The sequence below is a fragment of the Cyprinodon variegatus genome, unplaced genomic scaffold, assembly GCF_000732505.1.
Source record: "Cyprinodon variegatus isolate N-32 unplaced genomic scaffold, C_variegatus-1.0 Scaffold1157, whole genome shotgun sequence".
In the NCBI taxonomy this organism is placed as follows: Eukaryota; Metazoa; Chordata; class Actinopteri; order Cyprinodontiformes; family Cyprinodontidae; genus Cyprinodon; species Cyprinodon variegatus.
The window spans coordinates 201,713-228,509 of record NW_015151610.1 but is presented as its reverse complement, the minus strand read 5'-3'; the positions used below and the strand labels follow the sequence as shown (position 1 = coordinate 228,509).

Below are 26,797 nucleotides of genomic sequence, written 5' to 3'. Positions count from 1 at the left end.
GACAAGAAAGGGGGTATGAGAGAGAGGGAGAGACATGCGGCAAAGGACCACAGGTCGGATTCGAACCCGGGTCAGTCGCGTCGCGGACTAAAGGCTGATTTATACTTCGAAACCAGATTGTCTGCGTAGGTTTCTCAGTGAACGCAGAGATGTCCCCATCCCCTCCGCAGATACCCTGCTGCACCACTCCACCTCTCTCTACACCATCCATATTTTCTTTTGGTACCTTACCTTACCTTACGTTTTTGTTTGTTTGTCCGCCATTGTGGAAAACGACCGTGAAGTTGGACCAGCTAGAAGAGCGAGGTGCGCGAGAACGCTTGGACCCTTTTCCCACTCTTTTTCGCCCTCATGTCCCTCCGTTGTCGCACAAACCTTTAAACTTCTCTGTACGTCCATTTCACCCACTAAACTATCGTTATTCATCTATGACAATGTAAACTCTGTTTTGCATTCTAGGACCCCTTTAAGGCCTCCATACATGGGCCCTGTGGGCTAACCACTGTTCCACCGAAGCACGTCCTCTCTATGAGTTCTCAGAATAATTTCTCAAATGTTTTGCCTGATAAAGCACAGAGAAACACTCTAATGTTATGATTAAACTCTTCATATTTTATACTTCTACATCATCTTCCCTCCCCGGACACACTTGACTAATAAACAGACCCTTCTGTCTCATTGGTTTGCAGTGACCGGTTTGAAGGCTTCTAAGCTCTTTCTGTTACAAAATAAACCAAACCACCAAAAAAGTTGTCAATATTGACAAAGCTTTAGATCCATTTTACATAAAGACTTAATTCAGTTAAATTTATTGATTTGGCTCCAGTTCACAACATGTCGTGTCAAAGCACTTTACAGAGACAATTACTTGCTTGCATTTCCGGCTGGTTCATTTGTAAAATGGCACAATGAGGGAAATTAAACAGCAAAGTCTGAAACAAGCAGCAAATATTGGATTTCCTACGCAGGTACATAAAAAAATTGATTAGATTTTTTTATTTTTTTTGTCACAATGCCACTTCTCCCTAACAACATTTGGAAAGTATTGCAGAGGGGTTTGCCTTTATCATGTGCACAAATGGATTGATAGCATAGTTGCTAAGTTACCAGATAATTGGCACCCCTTCACAGAAATGGAAAATCTTAAGATATATTTCAGTGTAATCTTCCTGTGTATAAACCTGCGTGCTATGCAACCCTTCGTCAGAGGAATAAACACTCGCTGGGAGGAAATAGCTGTAGCTTGGTTGTGTCCTCTTCATCTCATAGCAACGGGAGGAGGAATGAGAAAGGTGCCAGTGGCTGTTACACTTTGCTCTTCCATGTCTTTTACTGGAAAAGATCAGGTTTCAGTTCTTTTGTGAACTCCCAGTGGTTGCCAGAGCAGTCCATGTTCATTGTGAGCCAAGAGGAGCTTCCCCTTTCTGAGGATCAAATGTAAATAAAACATTTATTTATCCCCCATATTATTTTTCGGAGTTGTACATTAGTTCTCTTTTTATGCATGGTTCTTTAATTTCAACTCTGCAACCTGATATTACTAGAAGTTACAAAATCTTAATTTTATTTTCACACCACCGATCGAAACCCCAAACTTGATGAGCTTTGGCAGAATGCCACCTTTTGCATCTGATGTTTAATGAAGGGCGGGGTTGTACAACAGCTGCATGACTTCATAGACGTTGAAGCTGCTTCAGCTCACAGCCTACAGCTAGTTCTTTTCCTTATTTATGATCCTAATATATCCTAATAGTTTTACAAAAAAAAGATCAAAATCTCAGCTTAATCTCTATAACACTGTACATCTGTTGGTAAAATGTGAAGAAAATTATATCTAACAGGCTTGTTTGTAAAAAAACAAAGTATATGAAATTTTAGGCTTCAGTAAATGGTGCAAATACATGTGCTTTCCGTCAGGCTCCTACTTTTTAATTAGATGTATTAATCATTCTTGGTTTCTGCCCCGATTGAAAAGAGTTAAGGTACAGTAAGGATGCTGGTAATGAACGATGGCAGGATGGAGTTGGAGCTAAATGAAGCAAGACAGCATGAGGCTATTGTTTTTGATCTATTATGATTAGGAGAGAGCAGAGCTGAAAGGGAAAGCTCTGTTTTTACCAGGCTCCTTCAGCTGGCATCAGCTACATCTACATACAAATTGCTGTGTACCTTTAAGAGAATATAAAAGGGGCATGGAAAGGGATCCTAATGATGATTAAAACTCATTTTAAAGATAATTATATAAAAAACATACTAGTTGACAGAAAGTCCTGCTCTGTAAAGATCTGTTAGGTACCAGAGAAATGTGTTAAGAACGTAGCCATGCATGTTGTTGTTGCCAGTTAGCTGCCTGAGCATAGGGTTGCTAACTCCCTGGAAAAAAAGGGACACCTCCTGTGCGTGCCAGCTGATCCGATTGCATTTACCCCTCCTGGCTGAATAATTTTTTTTTAGCCCCCCTTTGTGTGTGAAATTAGTATTTTGACTATTTGACTCAAATCTGTATTGAACTAGATGCATATTTGTGAGTGACATGAGCACATGGAAAACAAATTATTATCCAGCAATTCACTTTAATACTAAATAACAAACCTTGCTAAATAAAATAAGTATTTTAAACTTAAGCCTGTCCTGCTTAACCCTTTATAGGGCAAGTAACCATTTTTGATCACTTGCATACCCTTTAGAAATGGACCCCCCAACAAAGATAATAAAGTCTCGGGCTGGATTCCAATAACACACTACAAAAATTATCTAAAAATTAGTGAAAATGTCTTAAATAAGTGTATTTACCCTTAATTTGAGTAGGTAAATAAGTAAATCTCCCAGTGGAAGAAGCCTTTTTATCCTTAAAATCAGATTATTTGATGTTATGCACTTGGAATAGGAGACTGCACATTTTTTCCCTTATTTTAAATGTACTAAATTTTATTATTCCATTTGCAAAGTGTCAAATTTACCTAGAGACCTAGAGAAAATGGCTTAATTTAGATATTTAAAGTCTTTCACAGAGTGCCCTATAAAGGGTTAACTTCAAACTATAAAAATGAATACAAAACAATAAATAAATAGTGCACATTTTTGGTGCAATAATAAGCTTGTGCAAACTTGTAAACATATTTGTGCCTTAAATGCAATGACTGTAGGCTACTGTTGTAAAAAAATCATTAGCTCAATGCCACATAATGTGGCGACAGCCTGCTGTTTCCACTTGTATTTCCTCTGAGCTCTTGCAGCAGTGAGGAGTTGTTTGTCTTTGAGTGCTGCTGCTCTGTTGTCTCCCACTATCTTCTCCATGAGCAACACTTGGCTCGACCAATGGGATGAGAGTATTCTGGATCCTTACATATATGTTGTCAGCTCACTGGTCCCAACGCAGCACAGGGCCCAGGAATAAGTTTACGGCAAGTTTTGTATCTAACATGCCCTTGTTCTTCATTTTCCATTAGCTTTTTACTGACTATTTTTTTACTCTCACAGTAATACGGGACAAAATGCGCTCCTTTTCCACTAAATACGGGACAGGTTCTTCTATTTCTAAATACTGAACAATTCCGTTTTTCAAGGGACGGTTGGAAACCCTACCTGAGCACTACCCTACACTTAGGTCTCTCTTATGTAGAAAAAAATTTGACCTTTTGGAAATATTTCCATTGTTTAAAACAGCTCAACTGTCTTGACATAGAAACGAAATGAAAAAAGAGCAATTGATCACTTCTTAAGGAAACTTGTTATAATTTGCCCCATGGAGATTCAGTAATAGCAACATGTCTCTACTAAGCTGAGATAAAGCTAGTTAACCTACATTGACCAGACTTCCCTAATATCCGCCTACGCAAAGCAAACCCTGCATCCTCCGCTGTTCCTCCCGTCTTTCCCCTCTGACTTCCTCTGGGCTCAAGGAGAGCATGCGCAACACTATTATTATTAAATTCATAGGAGCAAAACATGCAGAAATTAATGCTTCATTTAATGACTTAATTAAAACTCACCATCATCATCAATCACATGTTTCTGTCCAAACCTTTCTTTTCGTTGTGCATCTCTTGTAAATAGGATAATTAGAATCATACAAAATTGGTTTGTTCTCCACCTAAAGATCCAAAATCAGGACCTCTTCATCCATGCCGCCTGCGATAAGAATTTATTATTTTTTTAAGTTGTGATTGGATTTAATGAAACTTTTAAGCCTCTTAGTATAAAAGAAATATTTTAACCGAGATGAGAAATGTGCTTCATGGTATGTTGAAGCGCCAATAGTTTGCGTCCAATAATTTAAATAAACGGCCTTAGTTTTTGGTAATATATAAGAATTATTTTTTTGTTACTGATCTGTCGTTACTGGATTTTGATTGTATTATGTCTGATTAGATTAGTGTAAGACTGATAGAAGAGAAAGAAGATTAGGAGATTGATAGAAAGAATAATTGAATGAGAGCGGAGGAAAAATCTACTTAGAGTAAAACAGAGAGCAGGTAGAAGTCAGCTACAAATAGAAGATGGAAAAGGAAGAAGGCAGAGAAGACTGAATGACCAGATGGCACTAATAAACACTTATCTATTGATTTATTTTATCAGTCTTAGGAAATAGTAGAGGGACATTCCTGGATTTTACACTTGATTTTTGTTGTCTAAATATTAATAAATATGTAAAAATGGATGAAAGAATTACTGTCCCTGTTTCCTATTTTAATTCTGATTATATGTCTTTCTTTTTATCTATGAGCTGGAAATGTTCCCAGATTTGATTTCAGAAATCTGGTCACCTTAATTTAACCAGATCATCTCAGCTTGTTATTCTGCTGCAAGGTTGTAAGAGGGGAGAAATACTCCAGTTAAAAGCGCGTAAACTACTATATCTACACCTCATCTCTTTGTGGTATGTCAGAACCATTCAGCTAATAATTGTTGAATAAGCACATTTTATTGTATATTTTGTATGTCTTGTGTTTTACTCTCTGTTAAAGTACTTTGGGATTGTTATCCTAAAAGGCCCCTTATGAGTAAAGTTTGAAATACTTGTTTAAACTAATAAACACATTGCTGTTAAATGGCCACTAACCCTAAACAAGTTTATATACACTGGGAAAACAATCTAGAAATAGCTAAGTAAAAAGTGTATTTTCCCTTAATTTGAGTGGGTAAATGAGATGGAATGAGTATTTTTACTCTTAAAATAAGATAATTAGATGATATGCATTTGAAGTAAGACAATGCAATTGTGTTTTCTAGGGCTGCAACTAACGATTATTTTAAAAATCGATAAATCGGACGATTATTTTTTGCAATTAACTTGCAAATTATGAGGGCAAGGCTTTTAAAGTTTAAATCTTCTGGCAAAGATAAAGTAAAGAAGATCCTGCAATTTATGGAAGTAAAGCAGAATAAAATCCAGCAAGATCAGTAATATGTCAATTAATTATATGCCACATTCCCATGTAAATATCTGTCTTTGGAGGATGTGTTTTTTACCACCCCTAGTTCTCTCATATTTATTCCAAATACAATTTATAATTTGAATCACAGGGCTATTTTTATCTATATGGTTCAGTATTTTCTCAAGTAGCAACTTTAACTGCTATACTTTCCTGTCTTAAAAGGCAGAACTCTTCTAGTCTAAAAAAAAAACTCATTTGTTGAAATGGGGGGGGTATTGTTTGAACCCCTTAGGGGCTTTTAAAAACAAAAATGTCTTTTTTTGCGCTTTATGAAACAAAGTAGCCTATATTTTGTGGATGTACAGCTACATTTCTCATGTAAGTTTGCGTAGTTTTAACACGAACTTTTATTTTTCATATTGCACCAGTACAGTTAATGAGCAACCTGTACTTGTGTGCTTGTTTGTTCTGTCTAAAATGTTTATTTTGGAATAAAGAGGTTAATATAAAAAATATTTTTTGTCCGATTCATCGATTAATCGAAAAAATATTCGTCCGATTCATCGATTTTTAAAATAATCGTTAGTTGCAGCCCTAGTCCCAGCGTTCTCGCGCACCTCGCTCTTCTAGCGGGTCAAACTTCACAAGTCGTTTTCTGCAATCGAGGTCATACAAACAAAACAAACCAGTAAGATACCAAGCAGGAGATACAGATGTAGATTTGACCAATCAGAGGCCTCCTGTCTGCGCTCACCTACAATTTCGGCAAGGTGCACCAGAGTGTCTGCAGAAGGGGCGGGTACGTCCCTGCGTTCACCGCGTCACACACGCAGACGACCTATTTTCAAAGCAAAATCAGCCTTAACACCCTGAAGGCCCAATTTTTACAGTTTATCTGGAAAAAAGGTTAATTTCAGATTTTCTTTCCCTTTGCTTTCTCATGCTGCATGAATAAAACAATCACAGTGCCCCAGTACTAATAATTTGGTATAAAATGTCCCATATTGGAGACGCAGACACAGAATCATGTTTAAAGGAAGCTGATTTTAATCCTTTGTAAAATAAGAAGTTGTGTTCATGATCATGAATGGATGATTTAATTATTAATTACAGTTTTATCTGCATAGGTTTGAATATATGCATTATAATTTTATATATAGCTAATTAAGACACATATATACATATATAAAAATATGAATAAATAAGTTAAAGTTTTTATTTTTTACTGCTTCAACTTTGAGAGCTGCAATGGTTTGCCTCATGTTTTTACATCTACTAATCTGGTAATCAGGAACTGTGTGGTGTGGTAGCGTGCAAACATGAGTTAATTCTTTAAGATCTCATAACCCATAATTTATTTGATGTCCCTCTGAAAGGAGAAAAAACATCTGATTATGTTGTGATTGAAATTGTTTTGTTTGTTTTTCTACTCAGTGTTTGTTGTCAGGTTCCTCTCAGTAACTTCTCTTTGGTAACAGCTTTGTTGTTTCCCCGAATTGATGGATTTCATTTAGCATGATGCAAAAGCCTTTTTTTTTTGTCTTTTTTTCCTTTTTTTTAATAGAAGTAGTTCAGGAGGTCAGGTCATTTACCTACCAACATCCTGACCGAGCCTTGCATGACTGTGATGTCACTACCCTATAAACAAGGTGAATGCAGGTCAAAGGAAGGGGAAAAAGCTAATTTTCAGTAAAAACTCCTTTATCGACACTTTAAAGTTAGAAATCAACCAAATGAAGGTTTTAGTTTATTTAAAATGGTAAAAGTAGCATAAGCTGGGCTTCTGGGATTCACATCTGTTCAAATTTAAACTGTGATTAGTGTATGATTGGCCAACATGAGGTGATGAATGCAAAACTATGATTTGAAATGAAAAAGGTGATTTTAAATTTTGTTAAATGAATGAACAATATATTTTTATTTACAGTGTTTTATGGCGATATCGCTAAATATAATTTAATGCCACTCTTTCCTTTCAGGTAGTTTTACTAGGTAGATGGGGTCTAATTTAATCTCAGATCTTCTGTTTAGGCCTCACAGGTTTGGACATTTACCTCAGAAGCTTCCAGAAGGTGGATGAACCTTATAGACGGGCACCAATCTTTATGAAAGATTGGGGGGGGGGAGCCATTTTTGAAAGAAAGCCATGATTAGTCCTGCCTTTTGTTACGAGCCATGCAGGAAACAGACTCGCAGAGGAAGGAGTTCTGCTCACAGGAAATCCCCATTGAATTGGTTCTGTTCTGCTGAACACTGTTGTATCTAAAACTAAAGCGTTACAGATTCTGTACTCAAGTTTACTTAAGAAGTCAAAATGTTTTCCTTGCAAGGATTCATGGGTCGCTGAGTTGGACATTTGTAGCTCTTCTCTCCGCTCCACGCTGCACACTTCTGCTCGCACTCGGCCGTGGACGTGATCCCACTGATGGAGTGGTTGTGTAGTGGGGGAGGTTAGCAGCTGTGTTTATCTTGGTTCTGCCTGTGGTCGGGCCTTCAGACGTGTTTGTCCAGGGAAGTGGCGTTGGGGTCACGTCTGACTGCAGCGTGGGATATGTTTACCTTTCACCTCTTTCTACTATTGTTCCGACTCCTTTCAACTGTGAGTCACAACTTCATCGCTTGATAGCGTTTACCTTTCAGAATATTTCCTATCGTGTCAAAGTTTTTTTTAACTTCTATATGCTTGGAGGAGCAAACGGCCTTAATGAGGATTCAATGTTGCAATTATGGGCTTCACTTCTAAAAGGTTCATGTTTCACAGCTTTTGTTTTCACAATTACATTGGAGTTTTTGGCAGGTTCATATAAGAGCTCTATAAGAGCTTTATACGCTAGTTACTTGTTACTTTTAGCTCAGCTTAGCTTTGTAATCCGCTGCTGCTGATTTTCTTTTTTGAAATGCAATTTCAACATGTAAGATAGTTGCCTTTAGGACTGAAATTGGTTTTAAACATTTGCATGTCTTTCTCCAAATGTGAGAAACTCGGAACAGATATTATTTGTAGTTTATAGTTTTAATAAGGTGTTAGTTGTTGCCATGTGGCCAAGGAGTTCTCAAATCAGAGTAGTTTTTTCTTTGCGGCAAAAGACTCAACCTTAAACCTCTATTCCATAGCGAAAGTGTGAGACGAGTCAAGACTCTTCATTTTTGTGGGGTTTTTGGGGTTTGTTTTTAAAAAATAAAATAGCTTTCCTTTTTTGGGGGGGCATTTTTATGCAGAAGTTGTTTATTCTTTATAAGAATTTGAGGCAGGTGGTTCTACGCATTACTACATCAAGTCGCTTTTTAAAGTTATAAGGCTCCTTGAAATTAGTGTGAAAGTTATACAGAATTGTACTGATATTGAAGGATTTATTTTGCATTTTTGAATACTTAAGTACCTTTAAATGCATGGACATTTGAATACTTAAATGTTTTCAAAAATGAAGACTTTAATCTTCAGTTTAAGGAGATGTTTGACCAAGTAACTTTTACTTGTAGTTGAGTAAGTATTGACTATAAGTATCAAAACTTTTACTCAAGTACTAATGTTGAGTACTTTGTCCATCACTGTAAGCTGATCAAAGTGTAATAAATCTATACAACCTCCTGAGACAAACTTGATTCATTCTGGCTGCACAGAAAATATGCCTGTGTTCCAAAACACCTTAGAGCACCACGCTCCCACCAAACAGGGAACAATGTTTCTACATCATGAAGTGGGGAATGTCTGGGTAAAGATACGTGGAACTAAAATAAGAGGAATCCTGGAAGACCTGAACATCCAAACAGAACAACAAACCTAAGCAATCCCTTCAGACGATGTTTGTCCAGCATCAGAACCAGATGATCTGCGGGATCAAATGAATAATTACCATGTTTTGTTGTTGTTCCTCTGCAGGTAGCCAATGAGACGTTCCACACAGACCGGCCCGACCTCTCAGAGTGTTTCCAGCTCTCTGTCCTGGCATGGCTGCCGTGCATCTTCCTGTGGGCGGCCTTCCCCATCTACGTCTACTATCTAAAGAGGACCAGCCGAGGCTACATCATGATGTCCCTATTGAACAGGTTCAAGACAGTAAGTCGTTATTTGTCTCCTTTATCATATTTGTTCTTATTTGTATAGAAGATAACTGCATGTTTTATTGATTGATTGTTGAATATTAGAAGTTTAGTTGTGGATAAAGAAGGTTAGAGGATTTCTGAATAGTCTATTCCTGAGACTAGCTCAACATTTACTTTCTAAAACCTGCACCTCACTATAATTGGTTGATTATACTCAAGATTAAATCTTTCTCTGATACATTAAATATGGCTGTGATATTCTATCCTTCGCTGTTTATCCACATTTATACAACATGTCTTCATCTTTTATGAAAAGCATGACTGGTGGGAATGCTGTGCTGAGGAAAAGACTTCCCCTACTTGAAGTCTGTGTGGTAATCTTACTGGTGAATGCTATTTTACAAGATAAGGGACCTCCCAGAAAAACAAGAAGTGGAGAATTGTCCTTCTGTTAGAGCAGGCAGGCAGCAGCTCTGCTGTACGGGGTTACGTCCCTGCATACACATAAATCTTTTTATGGCCGAATGTTTTAATGAAAGGTTAGATTAGGACACTTCTAGGTAACCATGATTACTGTGTCTTTTTTTTCAGCAGAATAATGTTCAGTTAGACAGAATTGGATTGATTGAATGTATATAATATAGTAACCTTTCTGGAATTCATGATTTTTACACATGTCCCGGCTAACAGAAGAAGCTGGTTTCCTTTTAGAAAGCTTCTCTCATCTCTGTGTCCCCTCTGGCTTAGATTTAAACTGACACTGACGGAGCTACGGCACGTACGTGAAAAGTGTCATTCTCAACATGGTTAACACTTGCTAAGGTCTGTTTAATTGATACACATGTGAAGTTTTTGGTTTCCTGCCCACTGGTCAGAGGTCGGAGCACTTCCACTCACCCGCTGATTTCTTATACAATCTCTGCTTATACAGCACAGTGTTTCTGATGGGCTGCGCCCACTAACTGCCAACCTTGCTATAAGGCAGGCCCTGAAGCACTTAAGCTTTTCTCTATAATTGGATAAGAAGTAGGAGTGTCTTTTACTCGCAGCACAGTGAGATCCAACTCTGGCGATGTTTAGAAAAGCTTAGCTACCTTAGCTTAGTTTCTAGGTGGTTGTGACATATTTTCCAGCCCTGTCTTTTCCTGCTGGTGAGTTCGTTCACCTGTGCTGCTCTGGGTGGAACTCCAAGTGCGTGGATAAATGGATTAAAGTTGACATGAGAGAAACTAACAGTCTAAATTGTCCAGATTTATTCAGTTTAAAGCAACACGGGCAGGTACTGGGAACCTGAATTTCTACACCAGTTGCTCACTCTGGACTGAACAGAAGTCTTCTGATCTACATGTGGTTCCCTGTTGGCTTTTATATTTTTGTTTCACTCTTTGTTTTAGCTCTATTTATTAGTAAACTTAAGCACATTTTTTTATATGAAAAGTAACAAGACCGACTGATGGGAGGTGTGCCATTTAGCGTGCTTGCAATGAGTAAACAAGAGAGTAATAGAGTCAAGCAGAGGCAGCATTTCTGCAGTTGAGAGATGTAAAGAAGTGGAAAAGTGCCTGGATTGCAGTATGAAAGTTGGTGTTTAATAAAGCTAAAGCTGAAGTTGGCAAACCTGCCAATTTGAAACGGGAATGACAAATTACTGCCAACAGATGTTTATGTCTGCCAATTGCAACAGTTGATTTAGTGGCTTGAAAAGGACTAAGTAAACATTATCAGTATAAATGGTTGGTGAATATTGTTTCTTTTTTAACTTGGTCCTTTGTGTTTTAAATGTAGTTATAAGGCACCTTTAAAGGCAAATCAAGCGTGTCATTTTACTAAGGCCACACCTTCCCTTGTTGCAAATGAACCTACTTGAAAATTCCAATTATTGAGATGTAAGGAATTAAAAGTATTTATTATAAAGCCATGGTGGAATTTTGCAGTGATGCCCATTTTAGAGGTACGGAAGAGTATTTAGGGCCACTGAAAAAAAGAAAAAGTAAACTGATTTTTAAAATATGAGAGAATTGTCAGAATTCTGACTTATTTCCCGCAGGAGAATTCTGATTCCCCCCCCCCCCATATTATACTAAAATAAAATGTAAAAATCAGTTAACTACTTTTTTTCAGTTGCCCTTATCCCCTTCCATACTACAATCTCTTCCTTCATGGTCAGAATTCTAAGATTAAAGTCAGAATTCTGAGAAAAAAAGTCACAATTGTGACTTTTCCCCCCATATTATATTGAAATAACATTTTAAAAGAAGTTATTTTTTTTTTTTTAGTGGCCCTGATCCTCTTCCGTATTGAAGGCACACAAAAAAAAAGCTTGTAGAATTATTAAAAGTGCCTTAGAGCAAGCAATGGGAAGATCAACATACGGTATGCAGTGTGAGAATATGGAGCTAAATAAGGGCCTCAAAGTTTGTGAAAAACATCTTTAAATGGAAAAACTATTTTGAAACTAAAAAAAATATTTGAAAATAAAAGGGTATTTTTTTAAAACTGAATGAAAAATGTAAACAATTAAAAAGATGAAATCTCCTTTTTTAGATTCATGTTTTTTTTTCCAGTTTGAATTTGTTTCTTTTAGTTTCAAAGTGCTGTCCCCTCAGTATGTGGGCAGGAACTAGATGTACGATGATGACTAACAGCTTAAGCTCGGTTTATGCTTGACACATGTGAGAGGCCCGGACTCCATGTCTAGAGAAGCCTTTCTTTCCACATGAAAGCTAAAATGATATAATTTGGCTCGCCAGACCAGGCAGACGCATCGAGCGTCAATCCTATTCTAGGTTACTCATCCAAGAGTACGCTGATTCACAGCATCAAAGTCTTCTGCCTTGGCCTGATCGCCAAATAACTTATTTTGTTTATGTGATTATCTGCTTCTGTCTCTTTGAACCCCAGACGGCCTCGGCAGATGGCCGTTCACAGTGATCCTGGTTCCGCTGGAGGTTTCTTCCTGTTAAAAGAGAGTTTTCCTCTCACTGCAAAGGATTGCAGCGAGTCAATGAGTCCTCGTCATCAGCTGGTTTTCCTTAGATAGAAATAGTTTGAAGAGTATGACTGTGTTACCTTGCAGCTTTTCTCTGTGCAAGTCTCTTCAGGTTGAAATCACGCTTTAGGCTCCTGAACAAAGTTTTCCTAGTTGCTGCTTTCACAAACTGTGGGAATTTGAAGTATTCTATGATTATGTAATTGGTTTTAATAATTCACATGCTTCTGTGATCTAAACTTATGATCCTGTTAGAATGCAGCTGCTGTCAGTCTGGCATTTTTTCTCCGCTTTACTTTTAGAGCTTCGGAAACATACAAAGTTGGCTGAATATGCTGGACAATTTTGTCAACATCAGAATTTTTGCACTGAGATTGCTTTTATGCTCTGACATTAACGCCTTAAACCAGTGAAGCATGTTAATGTTTTTTAAATCAGTCGCATGACTATAGAATACCATTAATGATTTAATATAATATATAATATAATTTAACTTTATTGTCATTCCACTGTCACAAGTACAGAGCAACGAAATGAATTCTCTGCATTTAACCCATCCTCTTGGGGACTGCCATTGTGTGGCGCCCGGGGAGCAGTGTGGAGTTAAGGGTTTTGCTCAGGGACTCAGAGTGGCAGTCTGTGGGAGTAGGGGATCGAACTCACAACCTCAGGATTCAAAGCCCTATGCCCTAACCACTAAAAAAAAAAGACATATTTCCAGCAGGTTCTGAAATGCGTTTTATTCAGGCACCTTAGCGGTCAGTCATCACCTAACACCCCTATGACATTTGATTCCTACCCTCACAGTGAATTTAAAAATACATTTTCAGCTAATAATCCTTTTTTTTATTTTTATTTACAGTTTTTTTCAGTTTCAATTCTAAAAAAAAAAAAAAAAAAAAAATGTAAGTTTTGAACTAACCTATTGGCACCAATTTAGCTCCATACAGCTACTGCCAGTCTAGATATCAGGTGATGGTTCATTTGAACGTTAGCAAGGGTGTTTGCATGTATAGATTTCCAACTGGAATGACAATAGAAAAAAGAAAAACTAATTAAAGGATGCGATTAATTATAAACACCTGCAATATTTAAGATAAGATCAAGATAAAAGAAACATCTTTTATGAAGAATATTTCAACTGAGTGCAGCTCGGTAATAAAGAGATGAAACTTCTTTTGTTTATTTCATATTTTACTTTTACTGCAGGTTCTGGACCAAGTGATGTTTAGTTGATGTTAATAAGAGGCAATAAATGTATAAACAATCATCTAGTTCCATTTTGGAGGCCAACCCCCTTAGCATGGGATATTTTCCTGATTGATAAAAACAATTTCCAACACTTCATAAGATGTGAATTGATCTAAATGCCTGAACTCCTTACCCGTAGTTTTATTTTATTTTTTTGCTGGGTTTTAAAGTCCAATACGTTGGACTGGAGGAGCCAAGCTCTTTATGAAATATTTTTTTGAGTTTCCACATGTCTTTCCCTCAACCAGACTCACTCCCAGAAATGAGATAAATTGTATATTTTTTTAAATTAAATTCCAAACCCTCTCTGTTGCTCTGTAATGCGTTCGACTTTCTTCAGTTTTTATAGGATTAAATAGCTTTGTTTTCTGTTCTCACTCTGCTCTTTCTTTGCCTCCCCAGGTGTTCGGCTTGTTCCTTTGGATCGTGTGTTGGACGGACCTTTTCTACACGTTCCACGAGCTGCGCTCCGGTAACACGCAGCCCCCCATCTACTTCGTCACCCCGCTGGTGCTCGGGATGACCATGGTAAGAAGGATCAGCCGTACCCTGGTAGGATAGCTGCAGCTGTAAAACACAAAGAGGAAAGTAGATTTCCCGCAGGAGGATGGGATTATTTGTTGTTTTTGCATATGAAAATTCAAAGTGCAAGAACATAGTGAGGGTATGCTGTTACAGTAATAAAAGATCCGAGCAGCATCACTACCCCCATTGTTCTTAGTGTGTTTATACTGCGGCTACCAGCAGAAATGAGGTGTGTAGTTAACCCTGCCTGTCAATGTTTAGCCAGTAAAGTAACCGACATCCTTTGGACATCCTGAACAGGATAGCATGGGGGATAGTAAAGAATTTCATTTTGTCACCTGGTAAAAGAATCCTGTTTTAATAGGCGACACCATAGCTTCTAATTGAAGCAGTAAATTAGAGCTCACAACTTAGTCTAGATCAGCTGCTGACGGCCTAAAAATACATTTTTCCTTCGTTACTCCATTCTATACTTCCTTTTTCAAGTCAAATAATTATAGTTGTTTTTAAACAGCTTTCACTTATAAATGATATTTAGTTATTCAATTTATAATTCTACGTTTTTTGAATTTATTGAAAGGGAAATTCTATTAATTCATTGTACATTTTACTGTTTAATAGTTTATATAAATAAATATTACATCTACTTATTTTCCATGTTTTTTATTTCATAGGACATTCACATTTATGTATTTCATGATGTATTTAGGCCCTGAATATAGCTCAGTGAGATCCAAAGCCTCGCTGCATAGAAATGTCTGCTTTATGTTTTTTTTTTTTTTTTTTTGTTGCAGAAAACCTGAATGCTTCATAAAGGATAAATAGGTCCATACAGATTCTTTAAAATTATTTTCCATATCTTATTATTTATTAAAATAATGAAAATTTTTACTTTCTATTTCAATCTAGAGGATAACTGTAGATCGATCCTGCTGAAAAGCAAGGAAAGCTGCTAAAAAGCTTTAGTTACTTAGTACATCTGGATATATTTGTATATCTATGAATCATTATCAGGAGGAAGTTAAAGGACACGGCAGCCATCACTGCATCCTGGACTCCCACTGGCTGCATTAATGCAGGATTCATGTAAAATGGTTTGGGATGCAGAAATGAACCTGGATGCATAAAAACCTCATTTTATTTCAGTGTTAAATTCTGTTTAAAGTAACAGATTATAATTAAAAATGTCTCTGGACCTTTAGTGGTTGTTGATTTTCTTTATTCTGACCCCACTGATTTTTAATTGGTTACCCCCTGTCATACATGATAAAATTATAAACAATAAAAACCAGACATTTAATCACAGGATAAAAGCTAAGTTACGATGATGTGTAGTCACTTTTTTTTAATGGTAAAATCAAGGTCCAGCTCTCAGTCATGAACTGATGTAAAAGGACAAGGTGCAGAGATATACAAAAGCAATCAAAACCATAAAAAATATATATTTATATCTCCTCTAAAAATGCTTTCAGGGAGTATAAATAAAAATGCAACAAAAAGAAAAAAAGAGTTGCTATAAATATTTGAATAAATCTCCATATACTTTCTAATTGTCTACCATGCAAAACACTTTCATCTAGTATTACTGCCGCGGTGTAAGCTGCATTATTTTACTACTTTTATTAGCAGGCAAACAGCAACACAGCAGCAGTAAATCCATAAAAAAAACAAAAACAAACGGTCAGTTCAGGTGTTTTATAAAATATGTCATATATAGCATGGGACTGATCAATGGTCTATATACCAAACTGAGAGATTGTTGTTCTCTAATTCAATAAACACTTAAGATTTCAAAATAGAAAAAATTTGTATTTTTTTATTAACATGGATGCATAAAAACCTGCATTTAATTTCAGTGTTAAATTCTGTTTAAAGTAACAGATTATAATTAAAAATGTCTTCTGACCTTTAGTGGTTGATGATTTTCTTTATTTGGAACCTGCTGATTTTTTATTTGCTTACCCTGCTCTAGATAATAAAAACAGATGTATGAATCTGTTTTACAATATGCATTGTTTATATATATGTTTATAGCATTGTCATTGTAGATTTGTGAATCGTGATCCAATCATCATTTTAGTTTAATATTGTATCCTGATTTGCAGCAATGGATCATAACTAGTTTCAGTTCCTCTGTTGCTTTGATTTCAGACCCTCTGTTATTAGCAGCAACAGAGCAGTAAAGAGCAGATAACCCATAAGCTGTACAAGCTCACAACAAATCCAGAAAATTTGTGGATTAGCGAGTCTGACCCCTTCGTTTGATGGAAAACAGATTGTAATCAGACAACCAACCCCGGCCGGAGTGCAGTTCACCTTACATGCCCTCAGACGCTCTTCCAGCTAATCTAACTCCATCTCTCCCTCTCTGTTCCTTCCCATCCCTCTCCCCCCCTTTTTTCCCCCCGTCCCCCTCCCCTCCTCAGCTGCTGGCCACGTTTCTGATCCAGTATGAGAGGTTACACGGAGTTCAGTCCTCAGGGGTCCTCTTCATCTTCTGGTTTCTGTCTGTGCTGTGCGCCCTGGTGCCTTTCCGCTCCAAGATCCTGAAGGTTTACGGCAAGGTAAGAACGCAGAAATCTGACTGCCACGCCACCCTCAGATGTCTGTCCTACCAGCTTCTTTTACTCCATCACATCTTTTTTTGTTCTTTGCTGCCCCTTACAAAAAATATGTATAAAAAAATCCCACTTAGATTTGGACACACTTGATCAGTTAGTGGTTCCTGTGTGTTTTCAGTGTGTTGCTTTTAGGAGCTGTGGAGTTTACAGTGAGTAGATATTTTAGAGGGGGCAGCTTAGGTCACCACTTAGCGCGGAGCAGATACCAAATAGTAGGCTTGTTGTTCCTGATGGCCTTATCTTACCTCCCAGCATGCACCAACTCAGCTGCAGCAAACATGGCGAAACCTGCAGGATGCAAGACGGAACAACTGTGCTTCTAGAAGCATGAATATCAAATAAAATGAAACATAACTTGTGCGTTAAAAACACAAGGGTGCATTGGCATGAGGTTTAATCCCACTGATGCAGGTTATTTAGTAGCTGACTGAGTGCTTTGAGTTTTTGCTGCTAAGCTACTTGAGTTACAAGAGTTCCCTGGGAAACAAGCAGAAGGGCCGGTGACCTTCAAAGATGAGAACGTTTGTTTTTAGGCAAAAGATTTGTACATGGGAACTAAAACACACAGACCAGAGTGAGCTTCACGGCAGAGGCGTAGCCAGAAAACTTTGAAAAGGGTGGCCAGGTAATAACCAATGTACACTGAGGGGTGGCTGAAAGCAGAACCTCAGGGTCAATGTACACTGTTCCAAAAGAAAAATAAATAACCACAACATCTATATTTTCTAAATAAAAACTATACTTTCTTACAGCCTTTGCTAACAAATAGACATAATTGTTTTAGTATCCATCCTATCTAAATTAAAATTGTTGGCTTAAGATCTCCGGCGTACATCTCTTTCTTTGTCTTACCTACTTTTATCAAAAATCGTTCTGCATAAAATTAATATTAACATGTAATAAATATCTACATTAAATGGATTACTTGTTATTAAAGTAGTTATTTATCTTTGATTTCACTGGAGACTCATAGATGACTTGCAGAGACATAATTTTCTATTTACCCCATAAGACAAAATCTAGTCCTGAATAGAGCATGAATTCGGTATTATTTATCTTCAATGTTAGTTTATTGCTGTGCAAAATTAACTGCAGTGTTTTTTTTGTCAAGTAACTGTTAACATATGAGAAATAAAATATTATATATGCTAGAAATTTCAACCTGAGAGTATTACTGCTGCCAACATCTGAATTAGAGGGGAAAAAAATGGTAGGAGTGACCACAGGGGGGGCTAATGATTGGCTCCCCATCTAGATCCTTCCCTGCTTCACGGTATTCTGAAAAGTACGGATTTCCCAAATTTTCACCTGAGGGCACAGACTCATACACATACGGGAATTGCACAGAGCTCCGCTCCATTCACATGATCTGATCGATGATATGATGATATTTTGGCCGATATTTGTGTTTTGTCTCTTTGGCATTGGCCACCTTTATTGCATCGACCAAACGTAAATATTCTGTTGTCTCTTTTGGTCAAATTAAGATTTGTGCAATTTATTATCATTTTTTTAATTATTTTTTTTTATTCTTGCAACTGATATCAAAACAATCACCATCAGCCTTAAAAATACGGCATCGGTCAAACTGTAGTTTGACCCTTTTACCTCAATAGTGACCACACAGCGCTGTACCTTTAGCTTAATACATTTTCCTCATTTTCATTCTTGACAAATAGCCTGACTCAAATAGGATTGGATTAAGAATGTCTGTTCATCAGCCATCAAATCACAGCTATGCAGCGGTGGAGAAATTATGATGCGTATAATATGGTATAAAAAAAAACAAAAACCCCATGATCAGCAGTAATCATGAACCCGGATGCTCTGTCCCTGCATTCAAAGTTTGCTCTTCTGCGCACCTCAGGGTGAATCCGAGTCAGTGAAGCCCTATTTACACTACCCTCTGAAAACCGATCTGTGCCAAGCTTGGATCAGTGACGATCTACGGTACTACTGCTCTCTAGAGGTAAACAAGCAACCCAACATGGGGGCGCCGTAACATTCAGGGATTTTCTCTGAGAGTCCGGTGAAAAAGGCAGCCATTGGTGAGTTTACTTGACAGAGTCGTCTTTTGGGAAATGGATACAATAAATGATAGTCTAATCAGGGCTCACAGGCGCAGGAATCAATGACAGATGTTGAGATTCATCAAACTGCTGAGCAGAATCATCATTGGAAATGGTGTGGCACGGTAGGGAAGCTAGTATATTTATGAATGTCTGACATTTCCTTTTTACGGAGTCTGACTGGTCTGCTCATGCGCTCTTTGTTATCTGAGAACCGAGCCTCAACTGAACCACGCTAAGACCTACTGATGAACTAGTACCAGTTTAGCGTGTTTCATTTGTGTCTGTCAGTTGTGCGTGCCATTTACACTCAACAGTTATCTCGGTTACCGTGCTTGCATCTTGGCGCGGTTTTAAAAGGGTAGTGTAAATGGGGTATTAAGGGCTCGGGGCGGGTGGTCCACTTTTTTATAGCACTGACTTGAGGTCCTCAAACAGACAGTTTTCTCATGTATCTGTGACGAAAAAATGAGCTATAAGGCATTGTGTGGTTGTTATGCTCCAAAACTTCAGTATATCATACTAATTTTAGCGTTAATTATGACGACGTCCGTTGACTGAAATGTGCTCGACTCCGATATCTGTCAATTACACTAATACACTCATTTCTCCTAAGCATGTCAGAGTAATTTCAGTTTATCAGCTCGCCTAACGGTTCTCTTATCGATTCCAGGCAGCACCAGAGCCGCTCTGGGCAGCACGACTTATGTTACGTTTTTTTACCCAAGTTACGCACACGGCATTCAGTAAGCAAGTATGACGTGACCAGGCGTAAGTCTAGAAAAGCAAAAACAAAAAAAAGTGCGTCCCATCGGGTAAAGCGGCTGAAAGTTTGGCTTCCTTTTAAGGAAGATTAAAGAGGGCATCAAGGCGCTTTGCAATTGTTTAAAAGTGGCAATTACATCCATGGGAGGAAATACATCCAACATGCAGAAACAGCTGCACACACAATATGGCCTACATTTTAACCAATGGCGTGTTTTTGATGCTTCCAGACAGAAGCTAAAAACATGACCAGCATAGTAGGTAACTCTGGTGGGAAGTAGCGAATTGTGCTTAATGTGGTTCCTAGTAAATCATATGACATTTCTGGAAATAAACCAGTTTCCTACCTCTCTTTGAGGTCATGAAGGGAGTGTTTCTTTGTCGTTAATCCAGCCCTTCATTGCTAGCACGTTTAATTAGAACTACTGGTAGCTGGAATTCTTACATGATTCTAACTATTGCAATGGATGTAACGAAACATGCTACAAATTTGCTCCTCATTTCAGGGAGTGAGAGAAAGGTGACGTTCGTTTATTTAGATCAGAAGGGGGTGATGAGTTTATTTCCCGAAATTGTACATTAATGCTTTTTCATGAAACGGAATCAATAAGAGAATCATTAAGAGAATCGATAAAGAATCAAATTATTTCAAAGAATCGTGAAGGGAATTGGAATCGTGAAAATCGTATCAATTCCTAACCCTAGCTGTGACTTTCATTAACTTTCATTATCTTTCAGCATATTGCTTCAGAACGTTGAAATGAGCTAATAAGAACCCTGCATTTCACATTTGAATTGATAAAGCTTCCTGGAGGGGAAGCGAAACATCTTCAAATCTTGGAAATCAAGTCCAGTGGATTGTTTTTTAAACTTTTACGGAATGCATTTTAAAGGGTTTTGAGGACCCAGAGTTTTCTCTCACTCTCATAGTAATACCCTTTCAGCTGCAGAACTTAAGCATTTATATCCGCACTTCGTTACTTTGAAGAGCAGCAAAATGTAAAGAGAAAGAGAATCCAGAAGAAAATGAGCACAGCAGAGGTGAGATTAAAACTTCTCACCCAGACTGGATAGACTTCTCTGTCTTCATTCTTTATATGGGTGGAAGTTAGAAACCTGTTGGTTACATATAGCAAGATATAGCTGTAGGTTTAGTCTTTAGAGTCAATACAATAGAGATGTTTGCACACCGTACTACTGAAATAAAGACCAAAACTTTAGTAATTACTTAAAGATTTAAGTCACCTGTTTGACAGATGAAACTGTATCTTGAACAAAAGAATCAGGAGAAAAAACAGGTTTTAAACAGGATAGCATGCCTCTTTGGGTGTTGAAATAGAGAAAAAGAGATGATTGCTTTTTTTTGTTAGGTTTTACAGGAATACTATAATCTCTAGAAGGAAAAGAGTTTGCTCTGTTTTCGTTGCAGGTTCAGGCAAAAAACCAAAGTGCTCTAGTTATGGTTGACCCTCACTGTTCGCACTCACCAGAACATTTTGGATCATTACAAAGAACCCAGAAAAAAAAAGAAATAGCTCTGAAATGATTCACCATCACAGCTAAAGCTTATGTTTTGGCTCATTACAGTGTAGGTATTATCCAGGTCAGTGTTGTAACCACTGCAGGACATTTTGCCGCTTTGCTCTCTGCTTTTATGTGAAGCTTTTCAGCTTGTGTTAAAATACCCATATGATTGGATTATGCTCCGTGATCAACGTAAGCTTTACCATCCGTTTAATATCTTTATCAGGGTAATATTCTCAGGAGTAAACAACAAATAGTTCGAATAGTATGGGTAGTGTGGGATTTTCACCGTAGATACATACAAAATCGAATGTTTTCAAAACAGAAAATATATTTCTATTACTGCTACAATTACAGTTGATTCTTACAGTTTTTGAAAAAAGATCCATGCCAGAGGTGGGTTTGATGATATCGTCTGATTTCATGTTTAGGAATCACATAGTCAGTCAGATGTTATGTGAAAAATTTGGTATTTGAAAGATTCAGATACAATTGGACAAATAAATAACATTCTTGCATGGAAAGTAATTTTATACAGAAGGAAGATTTCCAAATTTGTTTCTTAACATAAAACTTATGAAACCAATCCTTTCAGTGAGAATTGTAGAAAATTCCTAACAGGATGATCTTTTAATATACTGTATACTGTAGGTCTTAAACAGTGGGTCTGTGACCCTCTAGGAGGTCCACGGAGTTGCTGCATAGGGGTCACGAAGGTTTTGGTTGATAAGACTTTTTAAAACATTTTTATTTTATTTTATTCCACCTGTAATTTTTTCCACTAATTGAAATGTGTTTAAATTCACTTTAACATGAATTCAACACACTGTAGTACTGTAAACAGATAAATGGAGGCAGAAGATGTTTTTCAGTCATCAATGCTCACATTCAGCGACACACAGGAGCTCTTTCAAGCTGGACACCGTTTCATTCACAACACCTGTCCCATCAACCAGGAATTAGAATCAGAAATACTTTAATAATCCCAGGGAGAAATTACTTTCATTACATGACTCCATCTGTAATAGAGGGCGTTTCTCAATTCATGAGAACGCGAGTACGTACTCGTGTTCTCGTCAAGTCCGTTCTTGGCGAGAACGCAGGAAGATCGGACTTGACGAGAACGCGAGCACGCAAGCACGTATGTGTATTGGAGCAGAAGCGTACTCGTGACGTCATCACAGGCAACGTTGTTTAGCATTTCTTTAACAGTCAAAACTATTTATTCCCTACACAAAACATTTTGAAAACAATATTTTTAATTTCTAAAGCTTAAAAAACATTAAAAAAAATTACCAAACCGCAAAAAAACGCCATCAGAACGAGCGGTAGTTCACACATAACTAGACAGAGAGAAGCGAACTACAGACGGGGTAAATTTAGCCCTGGCTGCGGTTACCCTCGGAGGTCTGCTGGTCACTCTGGTCCGCTCAACGTCGGACTTTTTTTTTTTATTTCGCACTAACTCTGTAAACAGACCACACAGGGAGGCTTAAATGTATAATGTTATCGCCTCAAACGATTTCAAAACGTACTTTTGAAGAACAACAGCAGCAGAAAAGGGAATGTTTAACTTAACACTGTGAGCGCTGTCTGGAATCAAGCTGCGGCCGCGGGGCATTCTGGGAAAGCGGTAGTCTGAAGAACGCACAAGTCTGCTCTGATGCATGCTCGATAAAGAGGGCGGAGTGAGAACAACATCCGGGGATTTATTGCGTTCTCGATCTGGCGTTCTTGAGAATTGGAACGGTACTCGGGCTGAGGCTGATGACGTGTCACGAGCACACGAGAACGCTCAAGAACGCATATTGAGAAACGGCCAGAGTGACTATAGGACCAGTTTGATATAACACAATTTCATACAATATAATAAGTTAGTCATACAGTGTGAGTTTACAGCTCATGATTTTTTCCGACGCTCTCATGCGATCTACCTGCTCACACTGTACAACTCACTAGGTTGCAACACAATTTTCAAACCCTTTCTTCATCTCTGCGCTGTGTTCAGAGCTAGCTTGCTACATCTACTTCCTGTTTATTACAGCCAAGTTTAGTCTAAATGTAAGACCACATGATGCTTTCAACTGTCTGGTTAATTCATGGATGAAGGGATAAAAGGCGTCTAATTCTCATTCTCTTTTTCAACATTTTAAAAGTTCGCTCAAAATTAGCACTAAACTTGATTGTTGAAAGTACGGCTTGCTTTCTGTTTTTGGTAGATGCCACTAGATCTGTTCCAGCTCTGAACGTTGTTTTCAGGTCTTCTTCTACCTGGCTGACATCGTAACATTTTATTTGATGGTGTCACTACCCAATCTGTCCCGGAAGCACGATCCGTTCTGCGCATTCGGCTCATTTTCGCATGTGCGTCCAGATATACATCTGGGTCGAGCCGGATTTTATTTTGTTAAAAATACCTGAATGACATTTTCCCTCCCAAAAAAAAAGTAAACATACTAAAACATAATGTGCTAAAGGTTAATAATGTATTTCCTGTGAAAATAAATGCCTTAAAATCCTTTGTTTTATCACTCGTCTCTGCCCGATCTGCACCGGAAATGGGATCCTGCGCTACTTCCGGTGGCTAACTTTTTCGGCTTTGGATTAATACGTAAATCTAGTCTTTTTGAGTTTTACGTTTTCTTCTAATTTTAACATTATGCTATATAGTGCGTAATCTAAAGAGCAAAACAACTAAAATTCAGATAAACATGGTTTAATCATCGGACTGCTCTGAGCATGTCTGATGATGACGTCGGAGAAGCAGTTTAACGAAGAAAATGTACAAAGCATAAAAAATGTCTCACAAAAGTCATAGAAATTTTTTTTAAAGATGTGTATTAGCATTATTTAGTGAGTTAAGGATAGAAATAAGTAGTTTTAGTACCTTAATTACGTTATTTATGGGATGTATATCTGTTTGTGCATGCGCAGGACGGATCGTGCTTCTGGGACGGATCGGGTAGTGAGAGACGGGTCATGATCCCAACATCTGTCTGAACTTGCTTTCTTTCTTTCTTTCTTTCTTTATGTGTCTCAGGATGTGCCAGATAAGCTGCGTTTCACCACCTTCTACATCTACTTTGGTCTCATTCTCTTCGAGCTCATCCTGTGCTGCTTCAATGAGAAACCCCCTCTCTTCTCCAACGTAGTCACTGACCCGGTGAGTCCCACATGCCGCAGCGCTATGAAGCATGTTTACATCTCATGTACTCATGCTGACAGCTGTTTGGCTCTGTGAACAGCTGTAATTCACTCTGCTGCTGCTCCACCCACTCAGACTATTTAGTTTGAGGAGCTGCTTACAGAAATATGTGCCTCTTTCAAATGGTCTGACTTGTTTTTCCTTCCATCTCTTGATTCCTTCCCAGAATCCATGCCCTGAAACTACAGCAGGTTTTTTGTCTACTGTTACCTTCTGGTGGTTCACAAGGTGAGTGACAGGTGTCCTAATGCAGACTTATGCTACCCGTATAATAACCCTGTAATTTTTCATCACTGTTTACTTTAAACAAAAATCATCAGAGTAGTTTAGCTTTATTTAATAGTTTTTTTCCTCAAATGGGGCAAGTAAAAAGTCCGAGTTAAAAGCTATACCATCTGCTGAGCCAAACGGTGCTGAAATATTTACCTTTAGTCCAACGGCATGTTTAATTATTCTCTCAAACAGCTATAGACAAACTTCACTATAACATCATTAGAAATGCAGCTAACTGCTTGAACCTTCGAATGACTAATTTGATATGTTTCTATGAGGCACAGAAGGACAAATTAATCTGTTGTGATGTTTTAAAAACCTTTAAACCATCTCTAACAATAGAAAGGTTCACTCTGACTTGTTTCCCTGAACTTGATCAATTCATTTCAACTGTAAAGTTCTGGTTGAACTTTACAGTTCAACCAGATCATACAGTCAGATTGATTCAAAGTTTTCTATCTAAGGAAAACCAGTTGATTGCATCGACTCATTGACTGGAAGTCAATCCCTCACACTAAGCATGCTTGTAGCGACAGTGGAGAGGAAAAACTCCCTTTTAACAGGAAGAAACCTCCAGCAGAACCAGGCTCACTGTGCGCGGCCATCTGCCGAGGCCCACTGGGGTTCAAAGAGACAGAAGCAGAGATACAAAAGGCAACTGTAAACCAGTTTCACAGTCCAAGAAACACACATTCAGGCAGACAAGCTCCCATGTGAGATGATCAAGAGAGCACATCCAGTTAATCACAGTCAGAGAACCAGGACTAAACTGAAAAACAGGCCAATCTCGAACATCAGTTTGTTGACCAGTTTGTTGGCTCTGATTTCTGCTCCTGCTCTTGAGGAACTGACCACGACTTCTTAATGAGGTTAAAAACCTGCAAAGCTAGCTGGCTTTGGATTCAAAATCTCCATTCTTTGGTGCATTTTCCTGCTGACATGTTGCTTTAACATGCTGGAAAATACAGCCAAGCTTTCTGAATTGTTAGAGGGGGTTGTCCATGGAGAAGCTAATGATCTCACTCCCTACTTATGGCTCATTTTATTCACAACAGTAAATAAATCACACTTCCTTGAATGATAAAAAAAAAAAAAAAAACTGCACAGATGGATTCCATCAAGATGCTCCAGTGTTTGTACAACTCATGACTCATGGTAGCTCTTAACTTATCTGGACTTGTTATCATTTTGGCCTTTTAAACAATCCAAACAGAGGATGCTTCAGAGAAGTTTGGATCAGTCATCTTTGCACTTCCTGAAGAATTTTACTTTGCATTTTGTGTAAAACTGCAGTTGAACTTACCTGATACCCTTCTGGTACCAGAGCACAATAGAAACCAGTTCAACTCTCTCATTGGTTAGATTTTAAAAAGGTAAATTGTAATAGAAGAATAACTTTCTTAAATATATGACTAGGTATAAAGTATTTTTAATCAGATTTATGAATTTGGTTTTTATACCTTCACTTAGAAACAATTCTTCTTTAATAATTTCATTATAAATGTTCCATTAGAAAATACTTTTCCAATTGTATGATTTAAATGTTACATTAGAAATGGCTGGCTCTCTTTTTCAGTGACTCTCCAGGTCCTCCATAGCTCTGAATCTGCTTTTAAATCCGGTAACTCGGTGACAAGTATCTGCATGTTTGCAGTGAATGAGTAGAAGGACATCCGGAGTGCAGGAAAATGTTTCTGCTCTTAGTTACTATAGGGGAATTAATCCTTACATTCCTGTGTTGAAGAGCAGTTTTCTGTATATCGGTTTATATGTCTGGAACCACACCAACTCTCTGCCTTTACAAGGGGACTCTAGAACTCTAGAAGTGGAGACAATCAAGGGGTTAATACCACCACTTACACAACAAGTACAGGTATAACCGAGAGGAAGATCCGTGTGAAGGTGAATACAGAGATCAATTAAGCAAGAAGCCTAGTTAAGAAAACTGCAATCCTCTATCACCACGGTTCCGCCTTATTTACACCATCAGGAACCATTCAGATTAAATATGCATCTAATTACCAGAAAAAATAGAGCAGAAAGCATGAAAATGAAATATATCACACTCACCAGAGATGCTGATTATTTATAAACAAATCCACCCTTGTGTCTTTGTGCAGACAGTCTTATGCTACGTTCACACCTAAAGTAGC

General features: G+C 37.8%; 1 protein-coding gene across 1 annotated transcript in view; it reads left to right on the top strand.

Annotated features, from left to right (window-relative positions):
- Nucleotides 1-9,255: 9,255 nt before the first annotated feature.
- The window catches only part of abcc3 (ATP binding cassette subfamily C member 3), a 62,386-nt gene continuing 44,844 nt past the window's right edge, over nucleotides 9,256-26,797 (top strand). Inside the window, exons 1-5 of the mRNA XM_015400870.1 lie at nucleotides 9,256-9,435; nucleotides 14,065-14,190; nucleotides 16,614-16,751; nucleotides 24,207-24,329; nucleotides 24,538-24,599. Coding sequence (XP_015256356.1) covers nucleotides 9,406-9,435; nucleotides 14,065-14,190; nucleotides 16,614-16,751; nucleotides 24,207-24,329; nucleotides 24,538-24,599 — 479 coding nt within the window. The 5' untranslated portion in view covers nucleotides 9,256-9,405. The remainder of the gene's footprint in view (nucleotides 9,436-14,064; nucleotides 14,191-16,613; nucleotides 16,752-24,206; nucleotides 24,330-24,537; nucleotides 24,600-26,797) is intronic.